The sequence below is a fragment of the Clytia hemisphaerica genome, unplaced genomic scaffold (genome assembly GCF_902728285.1).
Source record: "Clytia hemisphaerica strain Z4C2 unplaced genomic scaffold, Clytia hemisphaerica genome assembly, whole genome shotgun sequence".
NCBI classification, from domain to species: Eukaryota; Metazoa; Cnidaria; class Hydrozoa; order Leptothecata; family Clytiidae; genus Clytia; species Clytia hemisphaerica.
Window position 1 is genome coordinate 646,876 of NW_027103905.1, and position 20,008 is coordinate 666,883.

At 33.4% G+C, this 20,008-nt stretch overlaps 2 protein-coding genes across 3 annotated transcripts in view; both read left to right on the forward strand.

Moving 5' to 3' along the window:
• The window catches only part of LOC136809013 (collagen alpha-1(XXIII) chain-like), a 6,652-nt gene extending 3,751 nt beyond the window's left edge, over nucleotides 1-2,901 (forward strand). The window contains exon 4 of the mRNA XM_067065590.1: nucleotides 2,711-2,901. Within this exon, the coding sequence (XP_066921691.1) occupies nucleotides 2,711-2,901 (191 nt within the window). The remainder of the gene's footprint in view (nucleotides 1-2,710) is intronic.
• Nucleotides 2,902-3,861: 960 nt separating this feature from the next.
• LOC136808999 (collagen triple helix repeat-containing protein 1-like) lies at nucleotides 3,862-19,653 on the forward strand. 2 transcript variants are annotated; one of them, XM_067065572.1, is made up of 6 exons: nucleotides 3,862-3,938; nucleotides 4,941-5,132; nucleotides 12,123-12,357; nucleotides 13,354-13,425; nucleotides 17,488-17,564; nucleotides 19,221-19,653. In XM_067065572.1, exons 1-6 carry the CDS (start codon nucleotides 3,885-3,887, stop codon nucleotides 19,548-19,550), a joined length of 960 nt encoding a protein of 319 aa, XP_066921673.1. In that variant the 5' UTR covers nucleotides 3,862-3,884; the 3' UTR covers nucleotides 19,551-19,653. The 2 variants fall into 2 exon arrangements, with proteins under 2 accessions (XP_066921673.1, XP_066921674.1); XM_067065573.1 differs by lacking the exon at nucleotides 3,862-3,938 and adding an exon at nucleotides 4,635-4,678.
• The last annotated feature ends 355 nt before the right edge of the window (nucleotides 19,654-20,008 follow it).

Genomic DNA, 20,008 nt, shown 5'->3' on the forward strand with positions numbered 1-20,008 from the left:
AGACTTTTCAAGACCAAGTTCTGAATAGAGTTTTTCTTGAGACGTTCCACGAAAACAGCCTGGTATAGCTAAACAGGCATTATATTGAATAGATTACCAAGCTTCTGCACAAAAGGTAGCATTTTCCTGGGCGGTCATATACGATATCACCATATCAAGATGAGGCCTAATGAAAGATTTATAAATGGTTAGAAGAGATCTCCTAGGCACATGCTTGCGAAGTCGGTTAATAAGACCAATTCCTTTATTGCCTTTTTTATCTTCTCGTCTAGATGGCGATCAAAAGAAAAGTTTGAATCTAAGATTAGACCAAGATGTTTCGGTACTCACTGGTCGCGATATTAGAATAATTAAAGGAGATTACTGGAGCATAGGAGGAATGAGTCTACAGGTAAAATAGACTTCAATGGCTTGCTTAGATGGGTCAGGGTTAAAAGACATCTCCATTGATGAGCCCCAGTCAGTTATCCTGGAGAGATCTCTTTTAAGTACATCAAGGCTCAAGAGTTGATCAATCACAAGAGAGAATAAAGAGGTATCGTCAGCAAAGATCTTCGGTTTTGACTCAAGGTTTTTTGGAAGATCATTAATATAAATTAAGAAGAACAATGGACCAAGAATCGAGCCTTGAGGTACCCCAGCATTGATTCGCTTCCACTCAGATGTTTTTCCATTTAACACAACTCTCTGATGCCTATCGTTAAGAAAGCTGCGAATTAAGGAAAACAACGGTCCAGTCACCCCATAAGATTTGAGTTTAAAGAGTAAGCCATCGTGCCACACCTGATCGAATGCCTTTGAAAGATCTAAAAACACCCCCCTGGTATCTAGAGAAGGATCCTTGTCAAACCCTGTATAAATATCATGCGTTATGGATAACAACTGAGAAATGCAGGAATCCCCCTCCCGAAAACAATGACAAGGAGAAAATAAGTTATTGTTTTATACACTTTTCATATATTTTTCCCTTTTTATAGACAGGAGCCACGTTACCTTTCTTCCACTGTGATGGGAAGATGCCAGAGTTGATAGAAAGATTGAATATACTAAGCAAAGGTTTTACTAGAGACTTACCACAGATTCTGACCATACGAGTAGAAATATTATCCCACCCATGGGCTTTGTTAACATTCAAAGAATTAATAATAGACTCGATTTTTTCTTCTTCAAATACAAGATTATCCAGTCTAGAGTTAGTAAGAAATTGTTCAGGTGGCAAAACACTACCAGTATCGATAAGTGAGCATTGGTTTGAGAAAAAGAGTTAAAAATATCGGCCTTCTCAGAAACATCACTTACAAGGACGTTTCTTTCATTTCGAATAGGTGGAATTTTCGGGGTTTTACGTACGTTCAGAAACTGCTTCAGCGTAGACCAGTATTTCTTACTTCCTATGTTTGGATCATTTAAAGAGTTGCCAAGACGAGAAAAATAACTATCCTTGGCAGTCTTGATGGCCAAATTGCACCTGTCAACCATGTCATCAAGTGTCTGACCATCTAAAGGATTTCCCCATTTTCTCCAACGACGATATATCTTAGCCTTATCCAAAAGCATCTGCTTAATCTCAGGAGTCATCCATAACGCATCTTTGTCTCTGATGGTGATAGTTTTATTTGGAACAAAATAATATTAAGTATATATTTCAGAGAGTAGGGCAACACGATCTTCTGCGTTGAGTCCCAGAAAAGAGGTTTCCCAATCAATGGCATTCAGGGCAAGCACGATTCCCCTCTCATCAGCACGAGAAAAGTCCAAAATTTTGCGTTTATAAGCTGGAGGAAATATAGTTCGAAAGTTTAGTTTTACGAAGGGTATCTGGTGGTGGCAACGTGGATTAAGTGAAGGTAAAACCCCGGAATCTAAAATAGGAGTCCGCGAAGATGAAAAAATAAGATCAATGCAAGAAGGAGAACACCCAGGACGAAGATGAGTCGGCTCATCAATTAGTTGATGTAACCCATACTGTGAAGCTAACTCGCTAATGTCCTCTCCTTGAGAATTTGTCCACCAAACTGAGTTTCTTGCGTTAAAGTCACCGAGGAAAATAGCTAAAGTAGGAGAAACATCATAAATTTTTCTGATAGTTTCCTCCAATTTTTGTTTAAATGCAGAAAATTCTTCGAAGGATAGAGTGCAGCTTGCAGTTGATAGATAAAGGGCTCTGACCATAGTCAAAGGTTTGATTTTAGTATTTGAACATGAAAGTTATGTTTTAGGTTCTTTAACACTTTTAACAAATAATTGCCTAAAATAAATTGCTTTTTAGTCAAATCCCTTGAAACTAATTGGGAATTTAATTGCAAAAATGACACCATGAACTCTAAAAAGAGGTTAATTTATGTTGTAAAAAATGTATAACATGCCACCTTTTTGTGGGCTACATCAAGTATGAATTTATATTTATTACATGGTAAATATTAAAAATTCACTATGGTCAGAGCCCTTAAGCTTAATATTATAGTGGAATCAAAAAGAAGAATAATTGTTCGGAAAAAATATTATTGTATGTATTTCAAATCAAAGGTATATTTACTGTATGACTCCTTATTCAATCTTTCAAATGAATAGGATTGCAAGTTCACAAAATCAAAGACCGACTCATACTTAATGGTTTCAATTTCTTCAACTATACGGCAAGCAAAGTATCAAGCATGCAGTCGATGGTTTGTCACCTTTGATGGAAATGAATGTTCTCCTTACCCAATAGACCATTCGTACTACAGACGCAATGCGAATAATGACCATATCCCGTTCACAATGAAAGGTGTTTGCAAAATCAACAAATCAGGCGTTGTGAGCGTTGGATTAAACGTTGGGAAATGTAATGGTGGTTATCAGCTCGGTGATGCGGTCACAGGATGGTATACAGTGACACGTATCATTATTGAAGAGCTCTAAACACAAATTATTTAATTCAATTTCTTAAATTAGAGAGACATATAATATGTATAATGTAGGAAATTGATAAAATAATATTTTTACTGTGTATGAATATTCATTACATTGTGATTGAAATTACCAGTTGAATTCATCAGATAACTAGTACTGTATAATGGTTGTTAAATTGAATTGTATTATTGACCTCTGTTTTCTTTTTTTAGTAATACACAGGGGTCAAATTCCAGTTTTTTTCGGGTGTTTCCGATAGGAAAAAAGACGTAATCTTGACTTATGCATATACACGTTTTTTTTTTATAAGAACAAACTATATAAGAACATAAGGCTTCGAGGCCCAAAAATTTAAGAACATTCTAAGAACATTCTAAGGCTTTGGAGACTTAAAAACATGCATTTTCTTAAGAAATTACATCAAAATGCTCAAAAAATGCTGAAAATAAGAACATTTTAAGAACGTTTGTAGGCTTCAAATCCAAAAAACTAAGAACATCCGAAGGCTTCGAAAATTTTTGACGTTCTTATAAAAAAAAAACGTGTAAATAACTGTTTGACAACTGGTGGGTCACATCAAAGGGACCCGGTTTGAGGGCTGAGGTATATTGGAGTGAATTGACAAAACCCACCCTGGTTGGGTGGAGAAAGCTTTTGAATTTTGAAGGGTTCAGACTCGCTTTTTAAAATTACTGACCTCTTTACTTTTTACTTTTCTTTTTGACCAGGTTGTCTGGAGAAATCAAACAAAAAAGCGACAGATGAATAGAATGCTTTCACACCTGACCTGTCGTTATTGACAAGTGTTTACAGTTAGTGTTTGGCTTGAATAATAAAAGCTATGTTTTTTTTTTTTTTTTTTAAAGCTAAATTGTTCTTAAGAACACAAATTCAACGAAAAGAAAAAAGATTTTCGTCGTTTTTTATTTTTTAGCCAATTGATGATTAATTTCTTAAATTTTCAGTCTCATGGATGATTGGCCTAACAGAAAATGTATAACATGTCAAAGTTTTGTCCGCTACATCAGGCAGAAATTCATATTTTTGTAAGTGGCAAATATTAAGAATTCACTATGGTCAGAGCCCTTAATTTGGCGGATAGCTGGATAAATTAAATTTGACGGGAATTTAGTTTGGCGGTTGTAGGATATTTTCGGCCAAAAGCAAAAAAACCTGTTTTAAGGCTTGAAATAGCTCAAATTTGGGGAATGTGTGAAATAAATTAAATTTAACGGGAATTAGATTCGGCGGATGGAGGAAAAAATAAATTTTGGCAGGAACTTAATTTGGCGGATTTAGGCTAAATCCGCCGAATCCGCCGAATTTTCTTTCCACCAAAATGTCTTCCTTTAAGGTACTTGTTCAAACATGACCATTGAAATTAAGCATACATTGAGCTTAAGACAGTATTCTTATGCAAACGTAACCATGGGATTAGTTTGCAATAGAATTTTACAAATTCAGTACTCTTGTTCAAACTTGACCATGGAAATTAAGCATACATTGATCTTCTCCCAAATGTCGTTGTTTACCATTTCGAATCGACACGTAAGTTAACCAACCTTAACAATAGCTTTTGTTTCCTGTTTCAACGATGTGAAGACAGATTTTAGGGCGTTGAAAAACATTGTTCTACCTTTAAATTTTTTTTCGTTAGCCATATTTGGAATTCGACTTATTATCATGCAAATGAGGAGCATTATTCCTCTCTTGTATAGAATTTTCATTATAATTACTGAATTTTAATTTAAAAGTAGTTATAACTCTCTAGCAAGCATCGTATTTGGTATGTAAACTTTGTTATTTTAAAGTCTTGAAGATATAGAAAAAGCTGTTTTATTTACTGTTTGAGCTTCGTTTTGGATCGCATAAGAGGTTTTGAAACCTAGGATTTAAAGTTAAGATAAGTTAAGTTATCGGTTATTTCAAAAATACTGACTCGCGACAAATTTGACAATTTGAGAGCACCTTTAGTTCCAATTCAACCTCAAAAATTACAAAAAGGATCAGGGAACTATATTATTTTCTTTAAATTCTGAAAATTTTAGGCAATCGACGACACAAACGAAAGAGATAGAAACCTGCGAAACCATCAACAAAATAAGCGACTATTTTCTGAGAAGTCAAACATGAAGAAAGTAATACTTTTCATTCAAATTTTGCTGGTACTTGGCTCAACAAGTTCGACCAGCGAAGTAGAAAATAAAGAAGCATCTTTAGACACGAAAAGCAGTCCAAAAGTAAGTTTTTGAGTTTTACCACTTCCATTGTGTCTTTAACCCTTTAACTGGGTTTGATCTAAAAAGCAGGGTAGCTAATTTGGATAGGTTGTGGGGTAGCCGTGTATTTCACAGACCAGAGTAAAAAGTTAAAAAGATTTCCGATGATAATCCTCATTGGAGCCAGGAGGTAAAATTTTGAAAAAAATATCTATATATTTATAGCCGTAGTCTGTATGTCTGTTTTCTGTTTTCAGTGTGACACTTTCATTTTCGCAAGCAATGTTTTTGGTTTCGATAAGTTTGTTTTGATTGATAGATTGGATAGAGCCTGGTTTAGACTTTATTCCGTCTTTGTTTTGAAATCTAAGGCCCATCTACATTTAGTAATTTTAATTTCTGTCTGCCTAGGGTTGCCCATCCCTTTGTTTTTCTCTTTTTTTTTATTTGAAATCTTTTCGAATGTATTTAACGATCGTATTTATTAATAGGATTCCAATTTTTTTCAAAACAAAGCAAGTTTCTTTTATTTCTTCATATAAAAACATTCAATTTTTTAATTTTTCTGCACACTTTTTTTAATTTCGAGCTGCGCAGTTTTGTAATTACACCCTTTCGCACTTTTGAATTTTCAGAAAAAAATCAACTATCTTTTATTCAATATTTTTTTCCGGATTCATCCTTGTCCTTTGTCAAGGATCGTTAAAAAGCTTTCTAATTAAAATGTACTTTACTTTATTTTCATATGATTCATTGATCACAGTACTGATTTGTTTATTTGGCTTCCTATCACTGGCTGAAATGTTAAATTTATTTGAGAAATCTAATAATAAAACCCGAAAACGTAACGCCGAGTTATAACTCTTATAACTCGGAATTTTGAAATAAATTATTTAAAGGGCTCTGACCAGAGTGAATTTTGAGATTTGTCATGTACAAAATATTAATTTCTGCCTGATGTAGCTAACAGAACTTTGACATGTTATACATTTTCTGTTAGGCCTATTATCCTTGATTCTGAAAATTTAAGAATCGCAAAGAAAAAATTTGATGAAGAAGAACATGAAGACTTTTGCGAAATACTCTTTTCAACTTTGAAGAGCTTATTTTCGGCGAAGAAAAACATTTTGAAAATCTTTTTGCAGTAATGGTGTATCTTTTACCAAACTAAAAAAGATTTTTGGAAAATTTTTCTAAAAGCTTACTTGTCTCAACATCTTAAAAATTACCGTGAATAGCACAGGTCAAAATCATATATTGACGCTGTGCTGACGAATCGAGATTCTATTCAGCGCGCAATCAACGAAGACAAAAGTAACCATGACGACCATCCAAGATCTTGGATGAGGTTCAAAGTTGATATTTTTATTCCCGTCGTTGAAAACACAACTTACAAAAAGTCATCATTTTTGCAACCTTGCATTGCAAAGAAAGAAATGATACGATGATATGATAGTTTTTCTTTTTGTAGTGGGGTAGCTGGTCTATCCAGGTTCAATTTATTATTTGAAGAATTCGGTGTGGGTTTGGAACCGACGTCAAACGACGCTGGTACAGGCCCACACCCTATTCAACCTAGCAATAGGGAATAGTAAAATTTTATATATATTATATATATCAATGCTTTGTAAAAAGAGTCAGTGATAGAGAATCACAACATAAAGTCTGTCTATTATTTCGATTCAATTAAAGTGACATTTCCATAATTAAAAGTTTAGTAATTACTGTTATACATTTGGGGATCATATAAAAGATTTCTTTCGAAATAAACTCATTTCAATTACACTTGGAGGTTTCTGGGGAATTCGTAAATAGTAAACTGCATACTGATACAGTATGCTAGACATTAATATGGTAATATTTGCTCTTCATCTTTAATTTTTTGTACAGTGATTAGATTGACACACGCGCGATAAAATTTCTTTTATTTGTCTTCAGAGGTTAATATATTTTGTGAAAACTTAACCTCTGATACTCAGGGTATAAAAATAGTGCTTTTTGACTAATTTTTCATCTCAATTTTTCATAGAAAAGCAACCATAACTTTTGATGCATTAATTTAGAAAAACTTTCCGAAAAATTTAAAACAGTTCAATTCTTTGCGGACAGTTTGAAAAAACTTCGAAACAAAAAGGTTAATTACCCATCAAAACTTAGCACTTTTTATAAAAAAGGGTGATGCGACATATCATTAACGTCTTTTTAAAGTTCATAACGTCATTTTTGCAATTAAATTCCTAATTACTTTTAAGGGACTTGATCAAAAGGCAATTCTTTCTAAAAGTGTAAAGGAACCTGAAACATAACTTTTATACCCAAATACCAAAATCAATTTTTTGACTATGGTCAGAGCCCTTAAATTGTCACACATAACGTATGCTTTGCGTTAATTCATTTTGTAATAAAGACCGTTATAACTAATTATGCTACATTTCAAAACTTAAAACTCGGATTAACTCAGTTACAAGAAATCTATAAGATTTTTATCTACTATTTCAAAGGAAAATTTGTTCGATTTTTTTTTCAAAATTACAAAGGTAAAACTGCGCAGAAATTACAAAACTACGCAAAAATTACAAAACTGCGCATAAAAATTGACTTATTTATGTTTTTTAAATCTGCACTATTCTTTGTGGCTTCCTCGCTATTTCCTGAAGAATTGTCATTTCTATATTTCACTCCTCTTTACCATGGCATACAATTTTTTCTACTTATCGAGAACTAGACGGCGTATTTGATGTCAGTGAAGCAAGAAAAAGATCTCCAGGGAAGGCCAGAGTCAAACTTTGAAGAGATTTTTTTCATTTGATCATTCTTCAAGCCAGCTTCAACATCCAAACGACTTTTAGTGCGTTCAGTTACAGTTTAACCGGCGTGCGAAGCCGGGTACCGGCTAGTTCTAATTATTCATTTATAAAGCAGAAGATATTCAAAGATTTAACTTAACACATTATCAGAGCTTGTTTCCTCTACTATTTGAACCTTCTGATAATATAATTATCAAGTGTGATTTCCTTGTCACAAGGAGTGGATCCCTAAGTTTCCATAAGTGTAAGGTAAATATCCTTTGTTATGAGATTGTCCATTGTTCTGATTTTCATTTTGAGTCTCTGTTAGAAAGTTGGGATTCCATAACCTGAGGATTGAGAATATTTCAACCTCGGAAGACCAATAATAGAAGTTTTATCGCGCATGTGTCAATCTAATCACTGTAGAAAAAATCAAAGATGAAGAGCAAATATTACCATATTAATGTCTAGCAGTCATATTATGCGAGCTCTAGCATTCCATATTATGGTGCGGTCATAATGCGGTTATATCAGTAGAATAACAACTAGGAAACTCTGAGCAAGAAGATGTAGGTACCTTTTCGTATAGTAGAGGTGTACCCAAAATATAGGCCCTAAAAGTTTGCGCATAATCAGGCTTGAACCAAAAGAATTTTGTCACAACACGCTAATTATGCAAATTTCTTATAGCGACAACAAAAGAAACCCTATTTACTCGACATAAACTCCCTTAAGGGCAAAAGACCTGGTATATGACGAGCCGTTTTTCCATTGTTTTCAAGAAGCTGTTTTTCCATCTCTTTACATTCCTCTGAGCAGACTGTATCAGTATGCAGTTTACTATTTACGAATTCCCCAGAAACCTCTCCAAGTGTAATTGAAATGAGTTTCTTTCAAAGGAAATCTTTTACATGATCCCCAAATGTATAAGTAATAGTAATGATATGACATTGAGGGAAATTAGGGATTAAGGTCGTGTTCAGACCTGAAAGTTTAAGTTTAAGATTTAAGTAGTACTCTATTGATATGGGAATTCAATTATAATCACTTTTCTTTTGTCATCATCGATTGGCGATCTCGAGGAATCTCCTTTCCTAACTTGAAATCATGTCATCTTCTCTCTTGAGATACTTTGAAACAAAAAAGATTTCAGGGAATCCCTCTGCAAAACACTAATTCGTTTTCGTTGAAGCCATTACTGCTAGAGATGCTCCGAGCGTCTCTCTAAGTCATAAATTTCACGTTCTTTTTTCTTCATTCACAAAAGGAGCATGCTTTTCACTTGCAAACTCTAATTTCGTCTATTCAGAAAACTGTAACGAAATCGTGAAAACTTTTTTTTTAAACCAGAGGGAGATTCCCTTTTAAACTTTGGTTTACCTAATGAGAAGCGTGCCGTTAAATACAAAAGGAATATAAAAGAAACATGTAGACCTAATTGCTTTAAACCTTGGTCTGAACACGACCTAATACTGCGAGTTTCATTTTGAAATACTTTGAAATAGCACGAACGAAGTGAGGGCTATTTCAAAGTATTTTAAAATGATACGAGGGGTATTACTTAATCCTAATTTCACGAAATGCCATACCATTCCTGGTTAATTATATGACTGATTTTATCATTTCTTAAAGAGCTATCCGAAATGGGGATTCCAGAATTAAGACAGAAAATTTATGATGTATTGTAGAAATATGATGTATTGCTTCAAAACACAAATCATTTCATCCCATATCATTTTCAAATTGTTGCAGATAAATATATCAAAAATATTATGTCAAACAACAAAACTAATAATCCATTACCGTAAATCCGTAAATCCTCGAATAAGCGCCCGGGTGCTAATTTAATTTTTCAATCTCTAAAAGGGGCACTTATTCAAGCGGGGTGCTTATTCGAGCGGGGTGCTTATTTTTTTATTTCAGAAATTCGTATATCAACAAACTCGGAATCTGCTTAAACTTAACTGTTTCAAAGGGTTGATTTTTCAATAAATGATGAATAAAAGAAAAATTGGAAAAATCCAATTGACAATTTCTATCGTTTTATTCTTAATCGCTTTCTTTCTTTTTAAGACACAAGTATCTACTCAATATCTTATTCAATCAATAACAATATTCGAATACTTTAATGGGATAAATTTTCGCGGGATTAATTTTCGCGGATTTCGCGGATTTGGGTGTCATCCGCGAAAATAAGTCCCATTGGAAATTTGAAAAAGGCCCATCCGCGAAAATTAGTTTCCGCGAAAAATTTGAATTTTTTTTGCAATCCGCGAAATTTCTATTTTCTTCGTTTTTTATTTTAAAGATCAAATCCTCCATATGCTTGTTAGCAAAAAATCGTTATCCTCAAAATTTTCTTCACTAATTTACAAACTTGGAAGAGGTATTGGAAAATTTTTTATCTAAAGTGATGAAGTTAAACATTTATGAAAAGGATATGTAAGATTTTTTCCCAAATAGGCTGTGAAAATTTAACTCCGCACCACGGAAGTTCAAATTCAACTTTTGATAGTTGTAATACATATCTCCTCGCCCTATTCCAAAACAGCCTCTTATTACTTGAAAAATTTTTTTTAAATTTGTACCCCAATCCGCGAAATTAAATCCTCGCGAAAAATCAGGAAATCCCTTATCCGCGAAAATTAATCCCCGCGAAATCTTAAAATTTCGCGGATGAGCTCAACCGCGAAATTTAATCCCCGCGAAAATTTATCCCGCCATTAAAGTAAGCGCCCCTCCCTGGAATAAAATCATCATCCAACAGCTCGAATTTGTTGTCATCTTTATACATTTTTCTTATATTTTTCCTCCTTTGATTTTGGTCGAACGGCTATCTTCAGTATCTTCAAAATATTTGTGTTTGTTTTTAAAAAAATCGAATGTTGTCAAAAATAATCAAATGTTTTGGAAATTCGAACACTACTCAGCGTGTGGAATTATGTTAGGAGAAAATGGTTTTGATCAAAAATATTACTTCTAAAAATGAAGTAAATAATCTTAATTTCTCCTGAATGGTTCAACAGTTTTGTTGTTTCCGTATCAAGCGGGGTATTACAAAATAATACCCCGTCGTAGGATAAGAGCACGCAACCTAAATAAAATCAGTCATATAATTACAGTAATTACTAAACTATTAATTATGGAAATGTCACTTTAATTGAATCGAAATAATAGACAGACTTTATGTGATGACTCTCTCTATCACCAACTCTTTAAAAAAAGATTTTTTTTGAGTTGTGTTTTCAACGACGGGAATAAAGATATTAACTTTGAACTTCATCCAAGATCTTGGATGGTCGTTATGGGTACTTTTCTTGAATAGAATCAGGATTGATCAGCACAGGTCGATATAAGGTTTCGGCCTGTGTTTGTCACGGTATTTAACCGCCGTTCGTGTTTTTAAGGGTTCGACCTATTTGCCAGATGTCGGCACATCCCGACATGAGCGACCACAGAGTTAAACATCGCATTTAACTTTATTTTCTGAAAAATATCAGAAATATAAGTGATATGTGTTAACTTTGAGTTGAAAAATGTATAATTATGAAAACCATTTTTAATTATTCAACAGTTCTAATTAATGAAATCTAGTTCAAAATCGAACAATCAATAAACTATAAAAAAAACCTCTGGCAAATAGGTCGAGACCTGGTTAAAAAATCGAAAATATGCTCTTGTCGGCACATATCGACAGCGGCACGGAAAGGCATTCGATGTTACATTAAACAAAGGATGAAATTTTGGCGGAAAGAAAATTTGACTGATTTCATGGAATTTTCCTGCCAAATCAATTTATTTTATGTATTTTCCTAATTCGTGTCCTGTCATTTCATCATTTTGCTTATTTGATAAAAAGTCTTTTTCCAAAAATATCCTGCAATGGGAAAATTTATTTTTTCAAATACATATTCGCAAAATGGAATTTCCCTCTAAGAAATCTTTTTCGGCGATCTGCAAAATTAAATTCCCGCCTAAATTTACTTTTTAAGAAAAAATATTTCAATGGATTACTTCGAGGTTGTTTTCGAAGACTTCTGAATTGCTTGCTCTGTTGAGTATATGCACATGCACTAAACTTTAATGACTTTCACATCCGCAAAATATCAATAGATGATCATCAAAAGGACAAAAGGAGCAAAGATATTTTTATTGGGTCTAGGAGCTTTTTGCTGCAACACATATCAATCTTTCCTAGCAATCTTCTATTCTTTTTCATTAGAAAACCCTCGCTCAATCGTCCCCTTCCACTTGTCAGCCTTGTCGAAAGGGTCGAGACGGTCGAGACGGTCGTGATGGCTTGAACGGGCTACCTGGACGAGATGGGGAAGATGGATGCCAGGGACCAGCCGGCAGAGACGGACTACTTGGCGTCAGAGGGCCAGAAGGTGTTCAAGGTATTCAAGGCCGCCCTGGGTCAAATGGAACAAAAGGAGAACAAGGGGTTCCAGGAAAAGGTAAATATGAAAGGTTCAAGTGCAACAGCATGCATGTATGTTTTGATTTTAAGGGCTCTGACCATAGTGAATTTTTCATAATTGCCGTGTTTAAAATGTGTTTTCTGACTGATGTAACCAACAAAACTATGGCATGTTATACATTTTCTGTTAGACAAACTATTCCTGAATCTAAAAATTCAAAAATTGCATTGAAAAAATTTGATGAAGAAGAAAATGAAGACTTTTGCGAGGAAGAGTATTTCAACTTTGAAGAGCTTAGTTTCGGCGAAGAAAAAACCTTTTGAAAACATTTTCACAGTAGATGGTGTATCTTTTACCGAACAATAAAAATCTTTGCGGAAAATTTTTGTAAATGCTTCTTTGTCTCGAAATCTTCAAAATAGAGGTTTTTTATCAATTTTTCATCTGGATTTTGCTTAAAAAAACAGTCATAACTTTTGACACATCTTTTTAGAAAAATTTTCCGCAAAATTTAAAATAGTTCAATTCTTTGCGGACAGTTTGAAAAAACTTCGAAACAAAAAGGTTAATTACCCATTAAAACTTAGCACTTTTTATAAAAGAAGGTGATGCAACATATTATTAACGTCTTTTTAAAGTTCATAACGTCATTTTTGCAATTAAATTCTTAATTACTCTTAAGGAATTTGATTAAAAAGCAATTTATAAAGGCAATTTTTTGTTAAAAGTGTTAAAGAATCTAAAACATAACTTTCATGTTCAGATACTAAAATCAATTTTCCGACTATGGTCAGAGCCCTTAAAGAGATCAGTAAAAGGTAAGCAGCACGCATCCTCTCGGGTATGATTGAATATGTACGTACTTTTTGAATGGTCTTAAACGCAAAAACCGGGGGGCAAACTCTAGAACGCGAATTTTACATACGTTATCAAAACATATCAGAGAATATCTTTTTGACTTACTCGTACTCTTTGTATAACACATATAAGATTCCGTTATACTGAAAGTAATCAAGTTAATTTCGTTATTAGATGGCAAAGACGGTATCAATGGAGTTCCTGGGGTAAATGGAAGACCAGGCCCTCAAGGCCGACCTGGAAAAGGTTAGTAAAGATTTTCTTTATTTCCTTGTTCCATGTATAGCATTTATAAGCAAAAAAAGCTCTTCATCAGATATCAAAACACTTAGAAATAAAATATGTCTTATGTACCGGGTGCACCAAAAAAAAGTATACAACTTTGTCGAGATATTGTGAGCTTCAGGATTTAAATTTTTTGTTCATTCTCCTTTTATTGTATAGAGGATGCTCTAACTTGAGTTTTGAGCTATTATACATTAATTTTGAAAACGTAGTTCGAAAATTATTTCAAAAAAACTGATTTTTTTTTAATGTCTAAATTTCAAAAAACCATAAAAAACAGCGAGCAAATTTTTCTCTTGACACTTACCTTGTTTACACATAAAAATACCAAAAAATGCAACCTGTTCATCAAAACTCGTCACGGAATTTAAGAATATGGTAAAACAAGCTATTCCCATGTAAGATAATATTTTGGAAAAGTTGAAAAACCTTTTGGAAATCTTCAAGGTTTTGATGTTATATGCTATGTGAGAAAATTTTTGAAAAAATAGATCACCATTCCTCGATTAGTTGTTCAAAGAACTTGGGTCTGTATTGAGTTTGATGGTGTTGGAAATGTTCATGACGTGCAAATAAGATGGGCAAACTGTTGGCAAAATATAAGATAAGAGAAAAAAGAATAAAAAAACAATGAAATTGTTGTTTTGTCATTTTGTCTTATTTATAGCGTGATTGCTATTTTTAATGATTTTTTGAAATTTCGACATGGAAAAAAAGTTAATTTTTTGGAAATAACTTTCGAACTACTTTTTCAAATTTAATGGATAATAGCTCAAAATTCAAGTTAGAGCATCCTCTATACAATAAAAAAAGAATGAACAAAAAATTTAAATCCTGAAGCTCACAATATCTCGACAAACCTGTATACTTTTTTTTGGTGCACCCGGTATATAGCTTGATAAAGTAGAAAACTAAACTAAAGTCTGTCTCGAAATAATTTGCAGCTGGAGAAAAAAATGGCTGTAACTTTTGATAGAATTCGAATCAAGTTGCGGTTTTGTGCTTGTTAAAAAGATATTCGTGAGTGGAATATTATCAAGTAAAAAAAATTGAGAAAAAAAAGGAAAATGAAAATGAAAAATGAAGAAGAAAAAAATCAACTTCTTGTAGAAATGTGGTATAGTTATCATTTTCACAGGAGTGATTTTTCAATCTTAGATCATTATCACTGTTAAAAATTTTTTCAAAAATATTCATTCAATCAAAATATATCAAACAAAATTTATTGCTGGTTGACTCTATAAAGTACTAAAAAACGACAAAAAAAACGAAAAAACCTGCCTTTTGTCGATCAACCAGCAATAAACTTTGCTTGATATCTTTTGATTGGATGAATATTTTTGAAAAATTTTTTCACAGTGATGATGAATAAAGATTGAAGAGTCACTCCTGTGAAAATGATAGTTATACCACATTTCTACAAGAAGTTAATTTTTTTCTTCTTCATTTTTCATTTTCATTTTCCTTTTTTTTCTCAATTTTTTTACTTGATAATATTCCACTCACGAATATCTTTTTAACGAGCACAATACCGTAACTTGATTCGAATTCTATCAAAAGTTACAGCTATTTATTTCTCCAGCTGCAAATTATTTCGAGACAGACTTTAGACGATACTATCGATACCGTTGGATGGATAAAGTAAACGCAGGGACATATGTATACGTCTAGTTAACACTCATTAGGGTGGTTTACGGCTTACGGGGAAAAAAGCGGCAGTAAAGTTTAGCCCTGTGTTAATGACAGGATTGTCTAAGTTTAAACAAGCATAGACTTTCGCAAATCGTGGTACCCATAAAAATGAAATATAAAAAGAGACAAACTTTTTCTAACTCTATTAAGAAGGCCCCTTCCGTTGGAGGGTTTTCGTGGCGTGTTATTGCATGAAATTTAAAAAAATATTGCGTAATGGCGTGAAAATCAAATAAACCAGCTGCGCTGGAAGCTCCGGCTTAAGAGATTAAAAGATGTGAAAGATGAGCGTTTTGAGTTAGTTGTGTTAGAACGTTGCCCACAAACTGCTAATCAGAACAGATCAGAAAGCAAAGTAATAATTCTATTGCAGAGCGAGTATGAGAAATAATCTTAACGAATAAATAAACCAGCTGGAAGTTTAGCTCTTCTAAGTGATTACACATGCACTTTCTTGCCTTAAGAACCAACCCCACCCCCCGCCCACTCATCCTCGACTAAAAAGTTCAAAATTGGAGCTAAATGAGATAAACATTTAGAAGTCAATATTTCCAAGTTCTTGATTTGATTGTCCAGATAAAATTTCGGGGAGAAAAATAGCCTAAATTAGAGGCCACGGGCTTTTAGCTAAGCATTATTTTTTCTGTTGGGATAATACTTGGGGGAGAGTAGAATAAACCAAATAAAATGGTACAATAGTGTGTATGTAATAAATAGTGGTATATTTGGAAAAAACCTGTTTCGGGTTTAAAAAATCTTCAAAAGGAACGGTCGCCCCAGCCAATGAAATTACGACAAAGTCCAAAAAATATCATTTTCAGTTATAACACTGTGAAAATTTCTCCGATCTTGTTCAAATTTACACAGGAATTGTGTTTTAGTATCCTTTACTGAATTCTCATAGTGATATGTTTGTAAAAAATCTGTGTCGGGTTTGAAAAATTAAAGGAATGGTCACCAGCCGCAATGAAATTACGACATACAAAGTCCAAAAACGATCATTTTCAGCCATAACACTGTGAAAATTTCTCCAATCTTGTTCAAATTTACACAGGAATTGTGTTTTAGTATCCTTTATTGAATTCTCATAGTGATATGTTTGTATAAAATCTGTGCTGGGTTTGAAAAATCAAAAGGAACGATCACCAGCCGCAATGAAATTACGACACAGTCCAAAAACAATCATTTTCAGCCATAACACTGTTCAAATTTCTCCAATCTTGTTCAAATTTACACAGGAATTGTGTTTTAGTATCCTTTATTGAATTCTCATAGTGATATGTTTGTATAAAATCTGTGCTGGGTTTGAAAAATCAAAAGGAACGGTCGCCAGCCGCGATGAAATTACGACAAAGTCCAAAAACGATCATTTTCAGCCATAATACTGTGAAATTTTTTCCAATCTTGTTCAAATTCACACAGGATAGTGTTTTAGTATCCTTTATTGAATTCTCATAGTGATATGTTTTGTAAATATCTGTGTCGGGTTTGAAAAATCAAAGGAACGGTCGCCAGCCGCGATGAAATTACGACAAAGTCCAAAAACGATCATTTTCAGCCATAATACTGTGAAATTTTTTCCAATCTTGTTCAAATTCACACAGGAATTGTGTTTTAGTATCCTTTATTGAATTCTCATAGTGATATGTTTGTAAAATATCTGTGTCGGGTTTGAAAAATCAAAAGGAACGGGCACCCAGTCAATCAAAAAATGAAATGATGTGATGAATACAAAACAGGATCATTTTCAGCCATACACATAACACCACAAAAACTGCTCAGATCGTTTTCAAATTTGCACTGTAATGTTGTAATTTTAGTATTCTCTTTCGAATTCCAATGGATGTGTGTTTGAAAGTTTCACAGAGTTTTATGGTTTTGTGGTTGTTTTGTGCGTCCATAAAACTAGAGAAGTTAGCCATATGCAAGATTTAATTCGTGGCCAAAATTTCTCCAAAGTCTTTCCACATTGTTATAGATCAGTATGCATCAGAATTCTCATAAATCATGTCCAAAACATCATGAATAATGACGAAAATGATCACTATCTTTCACTGAGATTTGCAGCTAAAAGCCCACTTTCGGCAGCCATCTTTTTAAATCTAAATTCTAAATACTTTCGCAATATTATCGAAATCCAGATAATCCGTTTTTATTAAATCGGAATAGATTATCGGATTAGATAAACAAACAAAAAATGTCTTGACCCTTCTTGTCGGAAGAGAGAATTAAAGGCTCCTAGGCCGGAGCAATAACGGCGTGGTCGTGTAATACAGATTTTTAAGGTGTTAATTCTGAGGCCAATAACTGTTTCTATTTTTGTGATTTTAGATGGTTCAATTGGTGGCAGTTACTTTAAAGAATGTGCCTGGAGATTTACATCTGATAAAGAAACTGGCTTGCTTAAGGTATGGCTTTTATCAATGTTAAAAAATTTGATGTATTGATAATAACCATAGCAGAACATTTACTGGTATATCATATTAGTGTTGCGAATCCTATGAAAATACCAAGCTTCAAAGGATAGATAAAGGGCTCTGACCATAGTCAAAGTATTTATTAGCTTCTGATTCAAACCACAAGTGATTAAACAACTCAAAATATACTAGCTCATCAAAATCACTAATCTCGTCAAGCAACCAGCATAACAGCCACAGTGAGCTTATACATGTATTTTTTTATAAGCATACAAAAATCCGAAAACAGGCTCAGAAATGCTTAGGTTCAAAGCTTAATAAGGCTGAAAAATGCTTGAGGGGATGCTTAAATCTAAGACATAAATTTAGGGAAATACTGAAAATCCACAAAATCAGAAAAAAAACATTTTTCGTAGGCTCAAGTAATGTTTGCCATATGCCTAATTTTTCCCCATATCTGAGCCTAGATATGCTTATAAGTGCAATGCTTATAAAAATATCTATATTTTCAAGTTAAATCACGCAAACGAGAGTGTCGAAGTGGATCATTGTTTAAACCGATGAATTCTTCATCAAATTTAAGGCGGTCGTTATCCAGTGATGTGAGCACCGTTCTAGTCAAAATTGATGCATCAAAAGTTAGTGGCTGTTTTTCTATGAAAACTTTGGATGCAGGATTGATGGTCAAAAAGCATTATTTTCTCAAGGCTTTGTGACTGTTGATGGCAGAAAAGCCATAATGAACTTGATGATTTAGTTTTAATTATGTTTAATTTGTAATCCCGGGTGTATATAAGTTTTTTGTTTAGTGTCTTTTCATTTCATTGCGTCTCATGAGGATTCTTTGTTTTGCATTGCGTCACATTCCCTTGCGTCTAGATAATTGCCCCTCATGGGAAATTAGATTAGGTTTATATTTTGTAACTATTTTGTTTGTAAACTAGTTCGACACACAGAGAGAGTAAGAGAGCGTTTTTGTGTGTTGTGCTAGTAGAAGCAAAATTATTTTTACTGTCGTTTTTACAAGAACTTGAGAACTCGACTTTACATTTTTCGTTGTCTATTTTCTGTTTGGATTTCTAGTTTTCTACTTACTCTTAGGTTCCAAATAAACGGGGGGGGTTCGAATAAACCCGGGGCCCGTTTATTTGGAACCTAAGAGTAAGTTCTTAATATTTCGACCAGTCATTAATAAAATCTTTTCACAGCCACAGTGACAAATAAGTTTTTAGAAAAACTTTCCAAAAATCTATTTTTAGTTCAGTAAAAGATACATCATCTACTGCAAAAAAAATTTTCTTTGCCGAAAATAAGCTGTTCAAAATTGAAATATATACTCTTCTTTGCAAAAGTCTTCATTTTCTTCTTCGTGAAACTTTTTCATTGCGATTCATCAATTTTAAAACTCGAGGATAATTGACCTAACAGAAAATATAAGACAGAGGACAGTTTTGTGGGCTACATCAAATAGAAATTTATATTTTGTACGTGGCAAATATAAATTCACAATGGTCAGAGTCCTTAAGGCCCTCCTTAAGTGTATTATTATGGTGGGATCAAAAAAAGAAGAATAATTGTTCTGAACAATACGACAATATTATTGTATGTATTTCTTATGACTTCTTATTCAATCTTTCAAATGAACAGGATTGCAAGTTCAATAAATCACAGACCGACTCATACTTGATGGTGTCAATTTCTTCAAATATACGGCAAGGAAAGAATAAAGCATGCAGTCGATGGTTTGTCACCTTTGATGGAAATGAATGTTCTCCTTACCCAATAGACCATTTGTATTACAGAAGCACTGCGAATGATGACTACATCCCGTTCACACTGAAAGGTGTTTGCAAAATCAACAAATCAGGTGTTGTGAGTGTTGGATTCAACGTTGGGAAATGTTCAGGTTTTGATTCGCTTGGTGATGTTTACACAGGATGGAATCAAGTGACCCGTATCGTCATTGAAGAGCTCTAAACACACATTATTTAATTCGTATAATGTAGGAAATTGATAAAATAATATCTTTACTGTGTATGAATATTCATTACTGTGAAAATATCGGTTTAATTCATCAGAACTAGTACTGTATTATGGTTGTTTAATTGATTTGTATTAAGGGTAGGTGGTGAAACCCAGAGAGAAAGATAGTAGAGGGCATTTTGTAAAATCGCTCGATTGTTTTGGTCAAAGCACTTGTTATACATTTGCGGAAAGCTAAGGGGTAGGGTAATCAAAATTACTTAGGTTCCAATTTTTTTTCAGACACTTTGGTGTGATTTTCGGACAAATTTGATGGTCTCAGGCAAAAATCATAGGGTCTAAAATTACTGAAATTTATAGCTTGAGATAACGGAGACTTATTGTATATTTTTGGAAAGTTCTCAAAAATTAAGATTAGTGATATATTGCAAGTATAGGTGACTTTTGTACCT

Excerpts from the sequence above, each read along its gene's own strand:
- LOC136808999 (XM_067065572.1), top strand. The coding sequence starts at position 3,885 with ATGTATAACATGTCAAAGTTTTGTCCGCTACATCAGGCAGAAATTCAT. Across the intron at positions 3,939-4,940 it reads AGGCAGAAATTCATATTTTT|GCAATCGACGACACAAACGA; the intron begins GTAAGTGGCAAA and ends TGAAAATTTTAG. Across the intron at positions 17,565-19,220 it reads AAGAAACTGGCTTGCTTAAG|GATTGCAAGTTCAATAAATC; the intron begins GTATGGCTTTTA and ends TCAAATGAACAG.